Source organism: Lissotriton vulgaris, chromosome 10, assembly GCF_964263255.1.
Source record: "Lissotriton vulgaris chromosome 10, aLisVul1.2, whole genome shotgun sequence".
Taxonomy (NCBI): domain Eukaryota; kingdom Metazoa; phylum Chordata; class Amphibia; order Caudata; family Salamandridae; genus Lissotriton; species Lissotriton vulgaris.
The window spans coordinates 842738136-842755919 of record NC_141698.1 but is presented as its reverse complement, the minus strand read 5'-3'; the positions used below and the strand labels follow the sequence as shown (position 1 = coordinate 842755919).

At 43.5% G+C, this 17784-nt stretch overlaps 1 protein-coding gene across 2 annotated transcripts in view; it reads left to right on the top strand.

Moving 5' to 3' along the window:
• The window catches only part of STAM (signal transducing adaptor molecule), a 252063-nt gene extending 243070 nt beyond the window's left edge, over positions 1-8993 (top strand). For both annotated transcript variants that reach the window (XM_086941774.1, XM_086941775.1), the window contains 2 exons: positions 2310-2482; positions 7099-8993. In XM_086941774.1, coding sequence (XP_086797900.1) covers positions 2310-2482; positions 7099-7309 — 384 coding nt within the window. In that variant the 3' untranslated portion in view covers positions 7310-8993. The remainder of the gene's footprint in view (positions 1-2309; positions 2483-7098) is intronic.
• Positions 8994-17784: the final 8791 nt, after the last annotated feature.

Sequence of the window (17784 nt, the reverse complement as noted above, 5' to 3'; positions counted from 1 at the left end):
CATGGAACAGAATGCGGCTGATTGAGAATGTTTGTGGAGTCCTGTAGATGAGGTTGATGTCCTCCAAGGTGAAGGGGGCCAGGCTGTTTGACTGGGCTCGCAATGTCCGGAAGGACCAAATCCAGTGAAGTGGATGTCCTTGGATGCCGATTTTGTTGGATAATTATGGGGCTAAGGGATGGTGTCGAAGGCTGCGGAAAAAAAAGCACAGCAAGATGAAAGCCTCGATGTCACCTCTGTCTATGATCTGCTGAATGTCTGCAATAATGGTAGTATCTTATCTTATCAAAGTTTTATAAAGCGCTCGCACACCCAAAGGTTTCATGGCGCTGACCAGCAGGGGAACTAACTTACAAGAGGCCATTAGCACTAGGCCGCAACCTGGGTGAACAGCCATGTTTTTAAGAGCTTCCTAAATGGAAGAAGGGCAGTGCATGAGCGAAGCTCCAGGGGGAGAGAGTTCCATAGCTTGGGAGCGAGGGTGGCAAACCTACGGCCTCCTTTACGCAACAGCTTGTAGCGAGGGACAGTCAGGAAGATTTGGGAGGCAGAGCGAAGGTTGCGGGAGGGGGTGTACCTAAGAAGAAGTTTTTGGATGAACTGTGGGCCAGAGTTGTGAAGGGATTTGAAAATCATACAGGCCGATTTGAAACTAACGCGGTGTTGAATCGGAAGCCAATGGAGCTGCCTCAGAAGCGGTCTGGCGGACTGCCATCGGGGGTGGTGATAAATCAGTCTCGCTGCCTGGTTTTGTGCCAGCTGTAGACGTTTGCTGAGGGTGACAGGTAGACCAAGATAGATGGCATTGGCGTAGTCTAAGTGAGACAACACCAATGCTCTTACAACCTGCGTCAGAGCAGGTCGAGTGAGCAACCGACTGATCTTCTTTATTTTCCGTAATTGAAAGAAGCAGGTGGACACAACGGAATTGACCTGAGCTTTTAAGGAAAGCTCGTCGTCGATAACTACCCCCAGGCTTTTGACTGATCTGCGTTGCGTAGTGTTGGGCCTGAACCTAGATTCCGTGGTGTCGAGGAAATGGTTGTCTTTAAGGTGGGTGACTTTGTGGGTGGACTTTGTAAATGAAAGTATTAAATTGCCAGTTTTTTCAAAAGCCTTTAGACAGTCTTGACAGCTTGAATGTCTGCAAAGTGGCCATGTATTCTCTGAATATGTGGAAGGAGCGCAGAAGGATAACATTATTCTTTCTATCTTGTGGGGAAAATGTGTTTATCCCAGTTACCAACTTGTTGGCCTATCCATGGATCATTGGATTCAGACAATCTGCAAGAACATGTCATATGCTACTTGAGAAACTTAGAAATCACTCTTTCAGGAATCAAGGAGCAATGCTTGTGTTTCAAATGTTTCTGTACTGATTATTGTACAGCACCAGATTGGAGTTTGACACATTTGCAAAACAATCTATGGAAGAATTAAATAACCTATTTTTCTTTGCTGCAATCTTGAATCTGCCTTCTACACAAATACTGTTTGTTTTAAGCATGTGACTCTAGCATCATCCATGCAAATAAAAAGTTACTTATTGTAATAATTGTTTTGCACCGTGACAATGTTTTCGAATTACAGGTGACCTGCCCTACCTTCCATGAGGTAGAGCATTACAAAGGTGTGGTCCAGGGGCCAGGGCGACTGACCCTGGACGCTGGGGATCACGGTTCGATCCCCGGCTCCGGTGGTAGGGGTCTGCCCAGCACCATGTGACTCTGGGCAAAAGCTCGCCTAATCTTCCCGACGGCCCCTAGCGCCTTGACACCTTCGGGTAATTGTTCTCGCTTTACAAATAGTGGACATTACAAAATCTTTGCCTCATGCACACTTAAGAATACGCAAGATGTTAAAATGACACTGACACTGGGCTATTGCAAACCACTGGTTGATGTCATAGAGAAAGCCTCATGGCAGACACTTAATGTTGATGCTCACAATAAAGAAATCTTAAATAAATTGCACTTTTCTGGCCAACCACTTTATGGCGCAAGTATAGAGTGCATTTGAATCCGACATATTCTGTCTGCAAAGTTAACAAAACAGCTAGGCAATCATTTACTGAATACATTTCCTCCTTAATTGTATGATTGGCTTCACTTACTTGAAAGGTTTTTTCCAAACCAGTTTTGGAAACATTGCTTTCATGTTTCCTATCATATAGAGCAAATGTGTTGGTTTGCATGTCTGTATTCAAATGTGATAGTGCTATGAAGGACGTGACAAGTCTAGGGTTTTGCAAATAATGCTTTCAAACTGTTCCTGTTTGTAAGCTAACCTTCTTGTGTATCTTTTACTAGGTTTACCCAGGACAACTTCCAAGTGGTACATATCTAGTTACGGGAAATGGACAGATGGGACATATCCAGAACTACACTGTAACCCCAGAGCAAAATCCCTCTCTCAGTCAAGGTGCTGGTCCTCCACCTGTCAACACTTCACTGCCAACTCAGCAAGTCCAGCCTTCCTACAAGTAATTAAGTTAGACATTAATTTAAAAGACACCACTCGTGCATCTGACTATTTATTTCTGTTTTACTTCACCCAGCCAAATGTTCTGTCTTCATGTTGTAAATATTATGTACCATGTTTACTACACCTGAATAAACTCATCAAGGCGGTTATCAATTGTTGCTTCTCAGCAACATTACCATTTACTGGAAATGTATCACAATGGTTTAGTGTAGCATAATATCAGTATCATTATCATTATATTATAATTATATTGAACACACAGAGGGGAGAATTACTGTTTAGATAGAGCTATTTTAGATGATTTATTTTGCAAAAATCAGAACTTTTTGCAAACAAACTGCTAACGTTAAAGAAGTAGCCAATCAATTAGCTTTTTTGCATGTAACATGTTGGGCACTTTTTGTATATGGAAACATTCACCAATTACTTTGCCTCTTGGTGCTGTTGGAGGAGTCTGTTGATGCTTTCATCTTCAACAGGTGGCTATGTATGTTGGAAAGGGTACTGCAGGCATTATGTATATTTTGCAGCCATCTGTCTGGCCCAAGTTACTGTGGTAGGTCTGTTATTTTTGCTGTGCGTACGATCCCTACGGTGCCCTTATCACAGACAAAAATGAAAATACCTGTTGAGGTGGGAAGTCATGTTGTTAAACCCAAAGGCCATACAGGACCGCAAGGTAAAACTCTGTCGCCAAGCACTGGAAGATACTGCAACAAGATCAGTCTAAGTCGGAGAGTTGTCCTGTTCTCAGTCCAGAAGGCGTATATTTCATTCCCGAGATGATTCTTTGTTGTGCTCCAAATCTTTAGGGAATCGATGAAAAAAACATAAGAAATCATAGCAAGACTCTGCCCCATCTTGCCCCTCACATTCTACTGAGAAAGTGCAAAGGAGTCAGCCATGCCTCTCGGTCTGTCTCATTTCTGAAGTTTGTAGCCCTTAAGACCCATCCGACATTTTTCCCAGCACAACATGACTTTCTTGGGCCTTCTGTGAACCAAAGCAGATCAAAGAGCTCCTCAAGACAATGCTTTGTCTCTTCGGAGCCTTACTGACTCCTCTTGTGCTCCTATGGGCCCTAAGGAGCAGAGAGGCCCTCAATCTGGCATAGCACCAGCTAGTTATCCCTTATCACCAGTTGAAGTCTCTGAATCTACCACCAGGCCTCTTCAGACTCCTGCACCAACTCTGGCGCTCCTCCCCACACCGGTTCTCGAAACCTGTACGATGTAGGACATTGTGCCCTTTGTGCTCTTCAACTCCAGCTCAGCATAGTTATGACCTAAACTTAGCCAACCCTCGACTTTTATCGACTTGACTTGCCACCTCCACAACGAAGGACATATGCGTTGATTTCTCTTTTGGGTACAGATTCGGATGACAATTTCAAATGGTTGATAAAGGACAACCATACCTCAAAGAAAATTTGTATGACAATCTCCAGGAAGCCAGTGGCCCAGACACTTCCCCTGCGTTGAGAATGTTCTCACCTCTTGGCCAAGCCACTGGGGAGAGTGCTTCTTACGCAGTTGTCGTGCTTACTGTTGCCAATGTTTTTGACCTCCAGCTCCGCACCATAGATGTGGTGAAAGGCTCTTCTGCAGTGGGAAGAACCTTGCCTCAATATATTCATCAGCGATTAGAACACACAACTTCAGCATATCTGAATGTTGCAGTTTCTGTGGTGTTTTTCACTAGGAGACCCATTTGTCTAGAGTGCACCATGAGACTCCTGTATGCCTTCTCGCTGGTATCTCTTCTGCCCCAAATTCTGAAGATCTGGACTGACTAGGCCAATTCATCCCTAGTGGCCGGATTGGGCACGTAGAGTAAGGTATCCAGAGCTCCTGTGCTTCAGCATCTGTCCCCCGATAAGCCTGCCTCTCTGGGAATACATGCTGTGTCAGCAACAGGGCCGAATTCTTCACCGGGGCCTTTGCAGTCTGCTCCATCACGTATAGAGATTCAGCAGTGACAGCTGAACACCTTTGACCTTACTTTGAACGTGGTTGATGTCGTCTTGGCAGCCAGGCGTCCCGCTTCAATTATACACCTAAAGTTGGAACAACTTTGGGGCTTGATACCCTTCAGGCTAAGTTATCTGATGTTCTGTTTTTTGCCTTTTTGCGGTTGCTGGACCAGCCCTCCTATAAATCACCAGGTGTAATGCGTTTTTGAAGAGCTTACAACACTTGCCTCTTCCTTTCTCATGCCATAGTGGGACCTTAGCTTGGTTCTCACCTTTTTTTTCTTTTTTTTACTCAACTCTGTTTATTGGAATTTTCAGTGTTACAGGACATTTGCAATGTAGAGAGTAAAAGCACCAATTAGCATACACATTACATTGGCAGCACTTACAGAATTTTGTTGTTGTTGTTGCAGTAAATATATTGAAATACAGACGAGAGGGTATGAAAGAGCCTGCACTCCCAAATATAAGGCGATAACATCCCAGGAGAGGGGCATAGTGCCTTGCTTCCTGTGCCGTTGTATGCCTAACCGGAAAGCAAAACAATTGAACTGAGGGGGTGGGCTCGAGAGGCCATAGAGGGTCGAGCGGTCTCAAACCAAGTGTTCCTAGGGCGCGTGATAGGCAGTGGGGGGCTCTTAATTCTGTGAACTCCTTGTTAGAGGCCATCAGATGGGGTGAAGGGGACCGAGCGTCCTTACTCCAGTGAGTCAAATTTTTGTATTATTTTATTTTTATAATATCTAAAGGGCGTGAAGTCTGGGGGGGTGGAAGCATAACAATCCCAAACGGGACATGTATTGAGTGAGAGGCGTACATAGGCACAATAACTTTTTATCTGTAAAAGACAATTTATGTGTTTGTGGCAAAGCTGTGTAAACCAAGACGCGCCAGTCATGTGGCATATGAGATACAAGTCCACCTGAGTCATTGCTTCTAACGATGTAGGACACAACCTTAGGATGATTGTAAGTTAGTCTGCCGGGATGGGATTACCTATAAGATCCTTTATGTGGCTTTAAATCTCCTTCCAAAAGATGAGAGAGGAGCATACCCACCATATATGATGAAAGTCACCCACCTGTGCCCCACATTGCCAGCAGGAGACGGAGGCTGTGGGATATATAGAGTGTAGGCAGACTGGAGTGTAGTACCACTGAAGCAGTACCTTGTAGGATGCCTCCTGCTGAGGGATGCTTCTATGTATTCGTGGAATCTCCCTTCACAGCAGTTCCTACTGTTTCTAGGTAATGTCAGGAGTGTTGTCTGGGGTTCATTTCATCTGATAGGGGTGGCGGGGAAGGAGACGTGATTGATGGCGGACATCATACGTCTTTGACTTCAGGCCTCAGGTTCCTTCGAAGCTGCAAACTAGGGTTTCAAAAGGGGTGAGTGAGCGGATAGCTGCCAGAGCATTGGGAGGGCGGAGAGCCCAGTGCTGGAACTGAAAGTATTGGTAGCTCGTGGAGTCAGGGAGACTGAATTCCGTTTTCTACCGGTCAAAGGGTTTGATCATCTGTCCTGGAATAAGTCTTTAAGAATTCTCCATTCACCCTTCACCCAGTCCCTGGGGGAGAGTGGGAGAGAAGTTGGGGTTCCGCGCAGTGGGGATGTTTGGCAATGGGAATGTGGTCAGACCCCACACAATGGCTAGTTTGTCCCATATTAGGCCAGCTAGGTCTGTGGGGGCCCGGAGCGTCTGTCAGTTTATCAACTCAAGTATATTTACTTTTATACATTATTATACTCCGACAGCGAGAAGGGTTTGTACACCTCGGGGCCCACTGTTCACTTAGCTCCACTGTCAACCTCAGAGCACAATAATTTAAATGCACATTAGGTGCTTTGAGAGGCCTAACCGAGGGGCCGCCTGCCAGGCATGCCTTTTGTGTGCGGCAGGTCGGAGGCTGTCTACACTCATGAACAAGACCTGCTTCTGTGAGTTATTAGCAAGATAAGAAACACCAAAATGCACATAATATAAACGCACCCAAATTCCAAATGAATCCTGGAAGAAAACTTCACCCAAAATTTACTCACCTACTTATTCTCCCTGCCCCTGGTGACTGGAATGCAGTGGCACCAACTATTAACCCACACTGTAGCTCAACCTTGAAGGTAGCTGGCAGACTCCCCCAGATCCCAACTCAACAGGAGTTGCTGGGTCTCAGTGGAAAAGGCAGAGGTCACTGACACACCCACTCCTACATTGTCTCAAACAGCCTGCCTTTCCCCCAGCCATTGAGATTAATAGAGGTCTTCCGACCCCTCCCTGGCCCTTTTGAATAGCGCCCAAAGTAAAAGTCTATTCCTGGCAGTAACACACACAGCACCCACCAGTGTGTCTTCGCTGCCCAAGGAAAACCTTGCCCAGCCAACACATGCTCATGGCCAAGGGCTATCCTCTCCCGCCCCCTCACAAAAGCACAGATGTACACATCTTTATCACCGAGCAGCCTACGCTTGGTGTTTTTTCTCACCCTTTTGTTACCCCCCCCCCCCCCAGGGTGTCAGGCGACGTCCATCTCACGCCTTAAAACCAGCCGTCTCTGAATGCTTTGTGGACAGAAACCAAGTGTACTGTAGTGAAATGGCCCGTGGTTTAAATGATTACTAATTGCTGTTGTTTTTCTTTCTTTCAGTGGTGCCGGAGTCAGTTCTGCGCCCGGACCTACCTATGCCAACCAAGCTTCAGTTTACAGCCCTCCTCCGGCTACATCCTCTGACATTAGCGCATATCCGAATGCTGCTCCTAACGTGCCACAGGTGCCGAGCTACAGTCCAGCGACTCCAAGCCTTCCACAGTCCGCAGACAGCCAGCAAAATGCATTCTCTCGAACGGTATTGCTATAGGACTTGGATACCCATCGATTCCCTCCTCTGCTAACACTGCTGACCAGGACTTTACTCGTTATCTTGGTATCTTCCGCATAGTAGGAGTCTAGCCACAGTCTTCTGTTCATCAAACTGGTGGCTGTGTTCAATTTGCACTGACTCTCCAGCTTTTTCAAACAACTACGAGTTTGTTTTTGCAGATGAATGCAAAAATTTGAGACATTTGATTTATTTCAAAATGCCTATAGGTTGGTACACGATAGATTGCTGAAGAAATTGGCTAATCGTCTGATTTCAAAACTCTGTGTTACTGCATACATATTGTGTGACTGTCTGGTAGTCATTTAGTTAGCTGATGGGTCGGCTCACACAGACAATAACTATTCTAAATCCATTCCCATTCATAATTTTTAATAATTCAGCTGATATCCTGATTTATTGTATTCTGCAAATGTATGTAAGACTTTGGGCCTCATTTAGAGAAAGGTAAACTGAAATGTACTATTTTTTGACGGATGCAGTAAGTCGCCTTCTACAGGATTTGCAGTGGTGAGGTAGAGCCGCCATGTTGTAATACCTTTGAGGTCCTTCCTAGGGCCGGATTTAGAGGTGGGCAGTACTAAAAAAATCTGCCAGTAATGCAGAATCATATTGAGTAAATCTGCCTCAGCAGGATTATCACTGGTGGAGGAACCATGGCCGTGTGGTAGGTTTGTGGCATCTACTCATAACCAGAGTGTTTTTAGTTTACTGCAAATCTTTAAATGAGGCCCCAAATGTATATTGTTTTTTAGTGGCAGAGTAGCTACGTGGAACCGTTCTTCTACCCTTGTCTGTCATTAGTGTGTTTGTATTCATCTCGAACAGAAAATGGGTCTTGAATTTAGAGGACTAAATACCAGTGATTGCAGTTTTCCTTTACTTATAATATTTGTTTCTGGTGACTAAATGAGGGCATTGATTAGCTCTTCAGATACATTTAAAAAGTCTTTTATGTAGCGTTCCCAAATTACTTTAACATACTGTGAGACCATTAAACATGCCAGTTCCCCACTTACTTATTTACAACATAAAATGATTAGGCCTCTCCGTGTCTTAGTGCAGCTGGGTGTTTTACATTTTAAGATTGCTTTCTTAGTGGGGTAAAATACCAAAGATGGGGGAAACTGTTTTGGTTGGCACTCAGCTGTAAAGTAACTGAAAAGAAAATATAACACTACATTGTGTAAGTCTGATTCGATTAATTTTGGTCACTAAAGAGCAGATTATGGATCCAGAAGTACACACTTGTGTGCTTTTACAGCTTTTTTTTTTTAATAAGTGCACTGCACCACTTCAGTTGCCTGTATTGTTTTGTATATTTTCAGGATATGTACATATTTAAATATACTACATGTTGTATAGTCTAGCATTGTTTAGCAATTAAGTTATTTCATCTGCGGGCGGCGAATATTCAATGCTTCAATTGATTAGCAGTACGAAAAGTCGAAGGGGAGCGAGCAGTTCAATATTAATGTGTAGTCAATTGTTTTTCATTGTTTTAAATGATCAAAGAGTAGTTTTTTTAATCGTTTTATGAGAACACAGTTTACAAGTTGTGTATTATATTTTCTGCAACCAGAAAAAAATAGCCTTTCGTACTCTTTGGTTTTGCATGATGCCATGTACAGCTGAAGAATTATTAAACAAAATCATCAGGTAATGCTGAGTTCTCTTTTGATCAGTTTGTGTTCTAAATTAATATACAATGTCAAAATGTGTGTCCTTTAATAGTTGTATTTAAGTCGACTTCCTGCACTTATGTTGCATTCTAAGTACGCTTACAGACGTTTACCCTTTTATGTTTTCAACCTATTGACGTACCATAAAAATAACATAAGGAGCTACACTTACCAATAGCCCCAATTCCAATTACCAAATAAGCAGTCAGTCGGCAGTGAAGAATGTCCAATCGTTTATTATGCAAAAATACTCTATAGAGGAGCCTCTCCCATCCTCACCCCTCCAGGTGCGTGGAGAAGACTGCTGGCTTACATTCAAAACAGCACATATATACTTTCAGTAAGGTACTTCAAGTCACCGTAAATGGAAAAACACTACTTGGCTCTTGGTCCTCGAGGAACGACCATATATGGCACACATGATTAGTTCGAAACTCTGCTTGGTTATTATTAGGGAGGTCAGGAGGGACGTCCCGGTGCCCGGGAGTGCAGGCACGGCGCCTTCAGGAATGCGCTTATCGCACCCGAAACCAGATGCGACCTTGGGTCCCAGGGCAGAGAAAGAATAGCGTGCATTCAGCTGCCTTCAGTAATTTAACTGAGCCGGGGCCTGACAACTAATGGAAGGTAACACGTGATTACTGCTTGTGTCTAACATTGCAGGGAAGATGGCATCTGTATGGTTTTCGGCCTACTCGAAGTAAACAGAACACACGAACAGTGTATACCCTTACCTACTAGCTAAATCAGATATAAGTTTGACTTAATGCATACTCACATAGAAAAGCATATAGATACATCATGCTAATACAATATATATATATATGTGTCTATTACCACTAACATACGGGAAATCAGATTTTATCCCTCAGAATGTCAGGCCAATCTTTTGACTTTATTGAATTGTCAAATGTAGATGTTATTATTTCCACCATATCATTTTTAGGTTGAGTATTCGATACCGCTTGTATATACTTCTTTGAGGGCTTAAACCAGCCCACTGCTTTTGATTTGTTTGTTTCAGTGTCCTAAAAAATCCTTGCCTGCTAGTGGTCAATTCTTCCTCTTTGTCCCTCTTTTTCCTCAGTTGTTTACTCCCACAGTGCAGTTCTCTAGTCCTTGTACCTTTCCACTTGTCCCATTGTAACACTCCCTACCTATGTTATTTTATTTTCAACTGTGTCAGCCTGTCATGGGTGGCCTATCGGCTGCATGTTTATTGTTTACACAATCAATCAAAACAAAGTACATCCTTTCATCCCATATCTAAGCAATGATCATTTGGATCAGATATCATATGCCTTTTTGTAGTAGTCAAGGCAGGGTGAAAGTGAAATTGAGCAGTTGCCCTTGATGTGCCAATCGTAATAGAAAAATAAGATGATTGTGAAGTCAGCTTCCCCACCTGCAGACAGTAGTAAATAAAACTAACGTAAGTCTGTGTCACAAGTATGTTTGTCTTGGGTGCAAGCTGACTGAGCTGGCATGCCGGCTACAACAAGGTTAAGTTATTTCGCTTAACATGAGAGAAGAAGACTGGTGTACTGTGTACTCGAGTCCATTGTGCTAGTATAATGCCTAAAACTCCCACAAATATTAGAGGCCAAGGAAGTGGGAGGATAGATACATACCACAAATGTTATGTCGTGTGCTTGCTAGTGCTACTGTGCTACCATGTGTAGAACTAATTTGTCTTACTGTTTTGTTAAGAGAATGTATTGTTACAATAGTCTTCTTTATATAGCTACTTCTTCCCAACCAAAATCGAAACCGGACAGGAAGGAGTTGGCAGCCATGGCCCAGCGCCGGAAGCTGGAGGCCATCTGCACTGAATATTGGTGGCACGTGGCTCTGGCGGAGGAGGAGGAAGCGGCAGCAGCTGCAGCCTCCTCCAATGCCCCGGGCCCCAGCCAGATGCTACGGTCTGGCAGCCGCCTGCTGCCGCACTTCATACAACACTGCTGCCCCCCTGTGGATGCAATTGTAGAGCATTGAAGCACCGCATGCTCCTCAGAGTGGCACGCCTAGAAGAGCGGCTAAAGGTCTGGAGAAGCGAGCCCGCCGATAAGAGATCCCATTGGATTGCCCCTTTTTTATTCCTTTTTTATGGTGGGTGGGAATTAGGTGTTGGGGTTTATTATTATGGACAAATCACCGGACATTGGTTGGACTCTATCTTCTTTACCTTTTTGGACATTGGTTGGGGTTAGGGAGAGGGGTGGGTCAGGTGGGTGGGATTTAGTTTATTTTGTTAGGGGATAAAATAATACTTAATCTTTACATACGATGTAAATGTTTTGTGCTGGATTATTCTTTTACGTCACACAGTTTCCTTCCTTTGCTTCTGCAGGGGCGCAGACAGTTTTTGATTTAAATAATCTGCCAATGTTTTAACACACAAACAGATAGATGCGGTACCCTCACTGAGTGACTTGTCCTACTAATACTGTCAGTCTCTCCTCCTATTCTATGCAGTCTGCAACTGAACTCAAGGGTATGGGTGTGTGAATTAATGAATCAAATAATTTCCATTATTAATTATGCCTCTACCAAACTACTCTTACCTATGATTGGTGTTTAAACTTAGGCACAGCAATGGCTGCATGGTGATAATGGTTTGGTTTCCCAAGATGCCATGTTTGAGGTGGTAGTAGTAGATACTGGCAGTAGCATTTGCAAAAAAAGAAAATGAGACAGTCAGTCGCCTGAGAAAGACTCTGGAAGGAGTAGTAGAACAAAGCACAGTACAGTAACAGTACATAAGAAGACTGCCAAACAATCATAATAATGCAGATTATTTAGCAATGCTAAAGTAAAATAAAACATAATGGTGGCTAGGATAGCCTATTACAACAAGTTACAAACTGCTGTTGACTCAAGTCACTCGATACACGTGTAACCTTTAGTGCTATAAAGAGGAGGAGGATGAATCCAATCAATGCCTGCAAATAATTATGATAGATTATGTTCCTTTGGAAAATAAATTGACTTGCAAATATACTGAGCATGGGTGGGCAAGTAAAAGAAGATCCTCGCCCTGCCTTCAAATTGAGTTAGTGTTGCGCTCACCACATCCGCCCCAGCAATTATTGGTATACATTTAATTTAGTCACACCTCAATATAAATCACACAGCCCGAGGAAAGAGGCTTAGGTTTTGATGAATGGTTGGGAAGGGGTATGTGAGGGAAAGGTTTGACAAAGACAAACACTACACATGGACAACAACAACGCACAATCTTGGCAGACGACCATCATATTCAGAAATCTGTTAAGGGAGAAAAAAGAAATGCATGCATGATGACATCTTGATGGTTAATGATAAGTGCTTCCTAACTAGACTAGTAGACCGTACAGGGCAGCAGTATATTACAAATTATTATTATACAATTTGCCTTGCCTGTCATAGAGACCAAAATTACATACATTTTATGTTCTGTTGTACCTGGCTTCCTTTTAATGCTAGCAAAGAAAATAAAAAAAATTGTTGTAGTGATCAATTATAAGCAAAGAGCAACAATAAGTTCAATAACAACAACACACAGTTATAATGATTGAAGAGAAAAAAATGAATCACATAATTTAAAAGATGACGATACTAAAGTTACTGTATGTTATCCTGGTCAAATTGGGGAGTTGCATCTCTGCATTTCTCTTGGTCCTCCTGTCCATGGATGCTGTGTTTGTCAATCTTGGGTGTCACTGCCTGGCGGATGCAGATTTGTAGGTGAGTGTGAGTTGTTTTTCTCTATTTAGCACAGGGTAAAGGCCGGCCTGTAAGTGTAGATGGGAAAACAAATGGGATATTGAAAAATCAAGGAGAAAAAAAAGCATAAATTACAAAGCAGTGCAAACACTTTCAGAGGCGGCATGGCTAAATCATGTCTACTCTCTTGTATGTTTCCAGCATGAACCTACAACAGCAACAGGACAGAGCAGGCCCTCTGCGCCGACCCAACCTCCGCTTAGCTTAGATTTTGACTCAGACAGACAGTCACAGAGCAGACATACAGCAACATAGCATTTTCCAAAGTAATTAAGTAAATCAATGCATGGCTAGCAGTCATACCACTACTATAGAGTCGTGACTACTCAACTCCACCAGTACTAAACACACATGTAGGTCTGCTGTGGTTGTTGTTGACTTGTTTACCTTTTATGCCACTTCGTAAATTGAAACACCCTGAGTAATTCCATCAATCCTCTCCAATCCAACTGACTGACTGTGAAGATACTATGTGGTCATAATCATGGTGCTGTCCAACTCAGTCTGCAGTGTACCATATGCCATATTCAAAAATGCAATGGATCTGCCTGGAATAGAAGTACAATTTTGTTATTAAACAACCAGAAAGGAAACAATGACTCAAGTCACTTTTAGTGTGTAGATTAAATACTAGTACACTTTGACTTCACTTCATGCACTGCAAACAACAACAACACACAAACACCAATCACCCAGAGTCAGCGTCCAATGCATATCATCATCATTACCTGTTCCTTCTAATCAGGGCAGTCTTTCTTGGCTCGGAAAGGAGGATAGCTATAGTCATCATGTACCACTTCTTTTGGAGGGACTCGATGAGGCAACAGTTCTTGTACAGTAATCTCCATCCAATCATCTAGCTTGAGGGAAATGGATTTAGGGTGAGCCAGGACGATGGAGCAGGATTCGAGGAGTGGACTGAAATGCACACAGCTGCAACTCCGAAATAGCAATAAACAGAGAAGACAGTGGTGGTGGATTTATCGTGATTCGAACCAGAAAGACAGAGACTCACACAAAAAGTAAAAGTAAATAAGGAAGAAAGTAAGTTGAAAGCCCAGTTGTTGTGAGTGAAGTATAGCTGGTCCTCAAATTCTGGTGGTTGTACCAGAAATAGGTAATCATCTCACACACTACTTCATCACCTAAGTCGCTGTCCTCCTCTTCCTGCAATGATTCATGTATTTTGTAATTTGGTGGTATAAAGTGCTGATTCATTTTGATCATGGTTAACCCCTCCAGGTTTTTGGGCGAGAGACTGGTCCTTTTCACTGTTACAATGGCACCAGCAGCACTGAATACATGCTCAGAAGAGACACTTGCAAGCCAGATAATTTATCGCCAGCCTGCTGATCACTGGCCAGTGGCGCAATTTCCCATACCAATACGCCAATGGATTTTGATCAATATAGACCTCTATTGGGCCATCCAGATAGGCCTGGACCATCTGCTCAATGGTCAGGGGTGCTCCTCTTTGCTGGGCCTCATTTGCCTTTGCATCAGCACTGGACCTAACAAGCCCTTGCTGTCAGGTTTTGCTTTGCGGAATCCAGATGCGACGAGTAATGGTCCACTTCCTGATATCACCAACACCCCAGCAGAATATGCGGGGTGTTCGAGGGATCAGGCGAGAGAAAGGAAAGGGAAGGAGCAGCAGGGAATTCGGACCTGAAACAACAAAAAGACAATTATATAAATGGTGCATACAGTCTGCTACACTCCAAGGTTCTCGCTAAATTCTGATACATGTATATATACCTTATGCAACATACGTGGTCACTCTGTACGAACAGGCTATTCCAGATTCTGCTGTAATCCATATGTTGCATCTACAATATAGAACCCACAAGGCTTTAATATACTGAATTACAATCAATCAAAACAAGCTTTATTCGACAATGTCATAAAAGCATAAAAATATAAATTACATTTCATGGTTTAAAAGGTTAAAATGGTTGGGTTGAATTAATAAAAATACATCGTAAGTACAGATTACAAAAAGTGCATGAATTTTCCTACTGGCTTTAGCTAGACATTTAACAACATTTCAGTCCTGGTTCCAGTTTGCTTCTGATGACCCATGCACAGCCTATGAATTTGGCCAGAGCTATACAGATGGTAAGATTATTGCTGGTACGGATTATTCTAGCTGCTACTATGCCACTTCTGGTTCCCAGTAACTTAGCGAGGGGGCGTAGCCACTTCCGACGTGGGTCTGCATACGCTGGGCATTCAAATAATATGTGGTTTATCGATTCCAGAGAAGCAGGACAACCCGGGCAGGCAACCTTATTTCCCTGGGCCTGTTTTGAGGTAAAGTCTCAAACTGGTAAGCTGACTATCCTTAGTTGGAAAAACAGCTTACGATCCAAAGGTTTGCTGATACTGTCCCAGAAAGCTTCGAACATGGGTGTGTCTTTAAAACCCTGAAAGGTCCCTGTGAGTGAGAGGGGGGCAGCCTTCCTGTACACTTCTAGGGTCACAGCCTCCCAGTACAAGCCCTTGAGGTCCTTTTTTGAGGGGAACCTGGCATTCGCTGGATCTTCCCAGAGCGCTCTTAGTCCCAGTTCAAGCAAGGTTTTACCAATCCTGGATAACCATATGATTTTGTGGTGGATGTCACTTCTGATTAAATCCTTCAGTCCCTCAGCGTAGGTTTTCAGTTCAGGTGTTGTCCATAGGCGCCTCCAATATAGAACTGGTCGGAGGGCAGCTATGTGGGCAATAGGTCTCATGGCCATATCAAGGTACAGGGGGCACATAGGGGTACTCTGGGGTAGGCTTACAAGATTCCTCAAAAATCTATTCTCTGATGCTGTTAGTTTCCCCAGGTTTTCAAATCCCCATATCTCTACGCCGTATAGGGCTGAGATAATCACCTTACCATTGTAGACGAAAAGGGCAGGAGCAATTGGTTTAGTGTGTGACCTAGCATGTTCCCTATTTAATGCTCCTGCTAGCTGACGGTGCTTAAGAGTTCCCAATTCCACCTGCTGTTTCCAGGATAAATCTTGTTGAATGCATACCCCAAGGTAAGTAAATGCTTGGACCTTCTCAAGGGAAAGATTGTTCATAAGCATTTTGCCCTTGAAAGATTTGTGCTGATTAAAGGCCATGAATTACTGATGCAGACAACCAAACATCATATTGCACTCTCGCACATACCCCAATCTGAAATAGACAATCCTAGAATAGATGTACTAAGTGGGGGATTCTTTGGGACTTGTCAAAAGGGATCCTTCCTTCCTTTATGGCAAAAGATGTTCAAAATAAATAACCCCAATGATGCTTAATTCAGTTCGACAATTAAATAAAGAATACGGGGATGTAGAACTCCTATATAAAGAGACACAGTCAAAGTACTAGCCACTGAAATGTCTTCAACAAAAAACAGGATAAATCCTCCACAGTAAGATACTTGTAGACATGGCTCTCAGCTGTCACATAAGCAGGCAAGAACTGTAAATCACTGAAAATCCACATACACGGTAACGCATGGCGCCATGATACCACAAGCGCTCCGCTATGTAAATGAGATCCGAATTCGTAATAATTACACGGTAACGTGTGGCGCCTTGTTACCACCACGTTCCGCTACAACTGCACAAGGAAATCAGAACCTACACGGTAACATGTGGTGCATCATTACCACTATGTTCTGCTGTAAGCATGGGGCTGTGATGAAACATACACGGTAACGTGCGGCACCTTGTTACCGCTACGCTCCGGTATGTAAAAGAAACTAAAGTGCAAAAGAATACACGGTAACATGTGGCACCTTGTTACCACCACGCTCCACTGTTAATAATCACAGTAAGAGGACCTACACGGCAACGTGTGGTAACTTAACACCACTCCGCTCCACGTTGTACTGAATCTTCTAATGCTCGTGAACATCACAAGCATTTCAACCAAGCATAGAATCACTATGGCAAAGTCGACATGATCTCCGCATCCAATACTCACGTATCCACCGATGGTAAACCTCTCCAAAGCAAGCAGCCAGCGGGGCAGAACCAAACACCGATGTCCTGGCTCAGCTGAGCAAACACGGCAACAGCAAACAAATTACACACATCGGCGTCCGTCTCGTGGTGGCGTACTTCCTCCGCCCCATTGCATAATGGGAAAGGTGGTTCGTAAGGCAATGTAGGCGCCGTCACGGGATAATCCTGACACTTGCTGTAGATACCAATGCTGTGCCGATTTTACTCGGGCTTATGGTCCGGTTCTTGCTGTTATTGATAGTGTTGGTGACTGCTGTGAGCCAAACGCACTGACCTCAGGCTCTGAAGTTGAATTTGATACCTGATGCCCTGCTGCAGTACTTGTTGTGGTTTGGAGTAGCAGGCCTTTCTATTTCATTACCAGCCGTCCTTTTTCAAAGTCACCGGCTGTATTAACTATCCAAGTTTTGTACTTGGCAACATCCACTTCTGGAAAAGGAATTAATGTTTTAGTGTTCACTGCTATTTGTACCATGGATCCAGAAATGTGGCACAAATGTAATGTTTCACTGACCCAATCCTAGTTTACACCCTTCTATTTTGAGCTAAGAGAAAGGCTAAGCTCGGGACCAACTTATGTGCTTCTTGTTTTTCCTACACACCTGTGTACGAATCAGACCCCTCCTTTAGCTGTTGCTCTAACATGTGCAAGAATGGGATAGCTTGTCCCTTAGTACAGTCCTCCTTGCTGACTTCACGTGTGAAGAGCTCGAAAGAAAGTAGCATCTCTGCCAGGCATATAACTAGGACCAATTGTTCCATTTGAATGGTCATGCCTTTCACAGTTGCATCCCATCTTTCCATGGCATATTCATTGATTGGTCTGTACTGCTCAAACAGATGTTGAAGCATGTAATAAGTTTAGCTCCAATGTGTTGGCACCTCCTGGATTAGTGCTCTGACTGGCATTCTATGCTCACGTTGAATGATCCTTAGGCTTTAAAAGAATGGCTGAAATGTGTGCATATTCTTCTGCAGGTGGTCAGTAAGTTGCTGACCT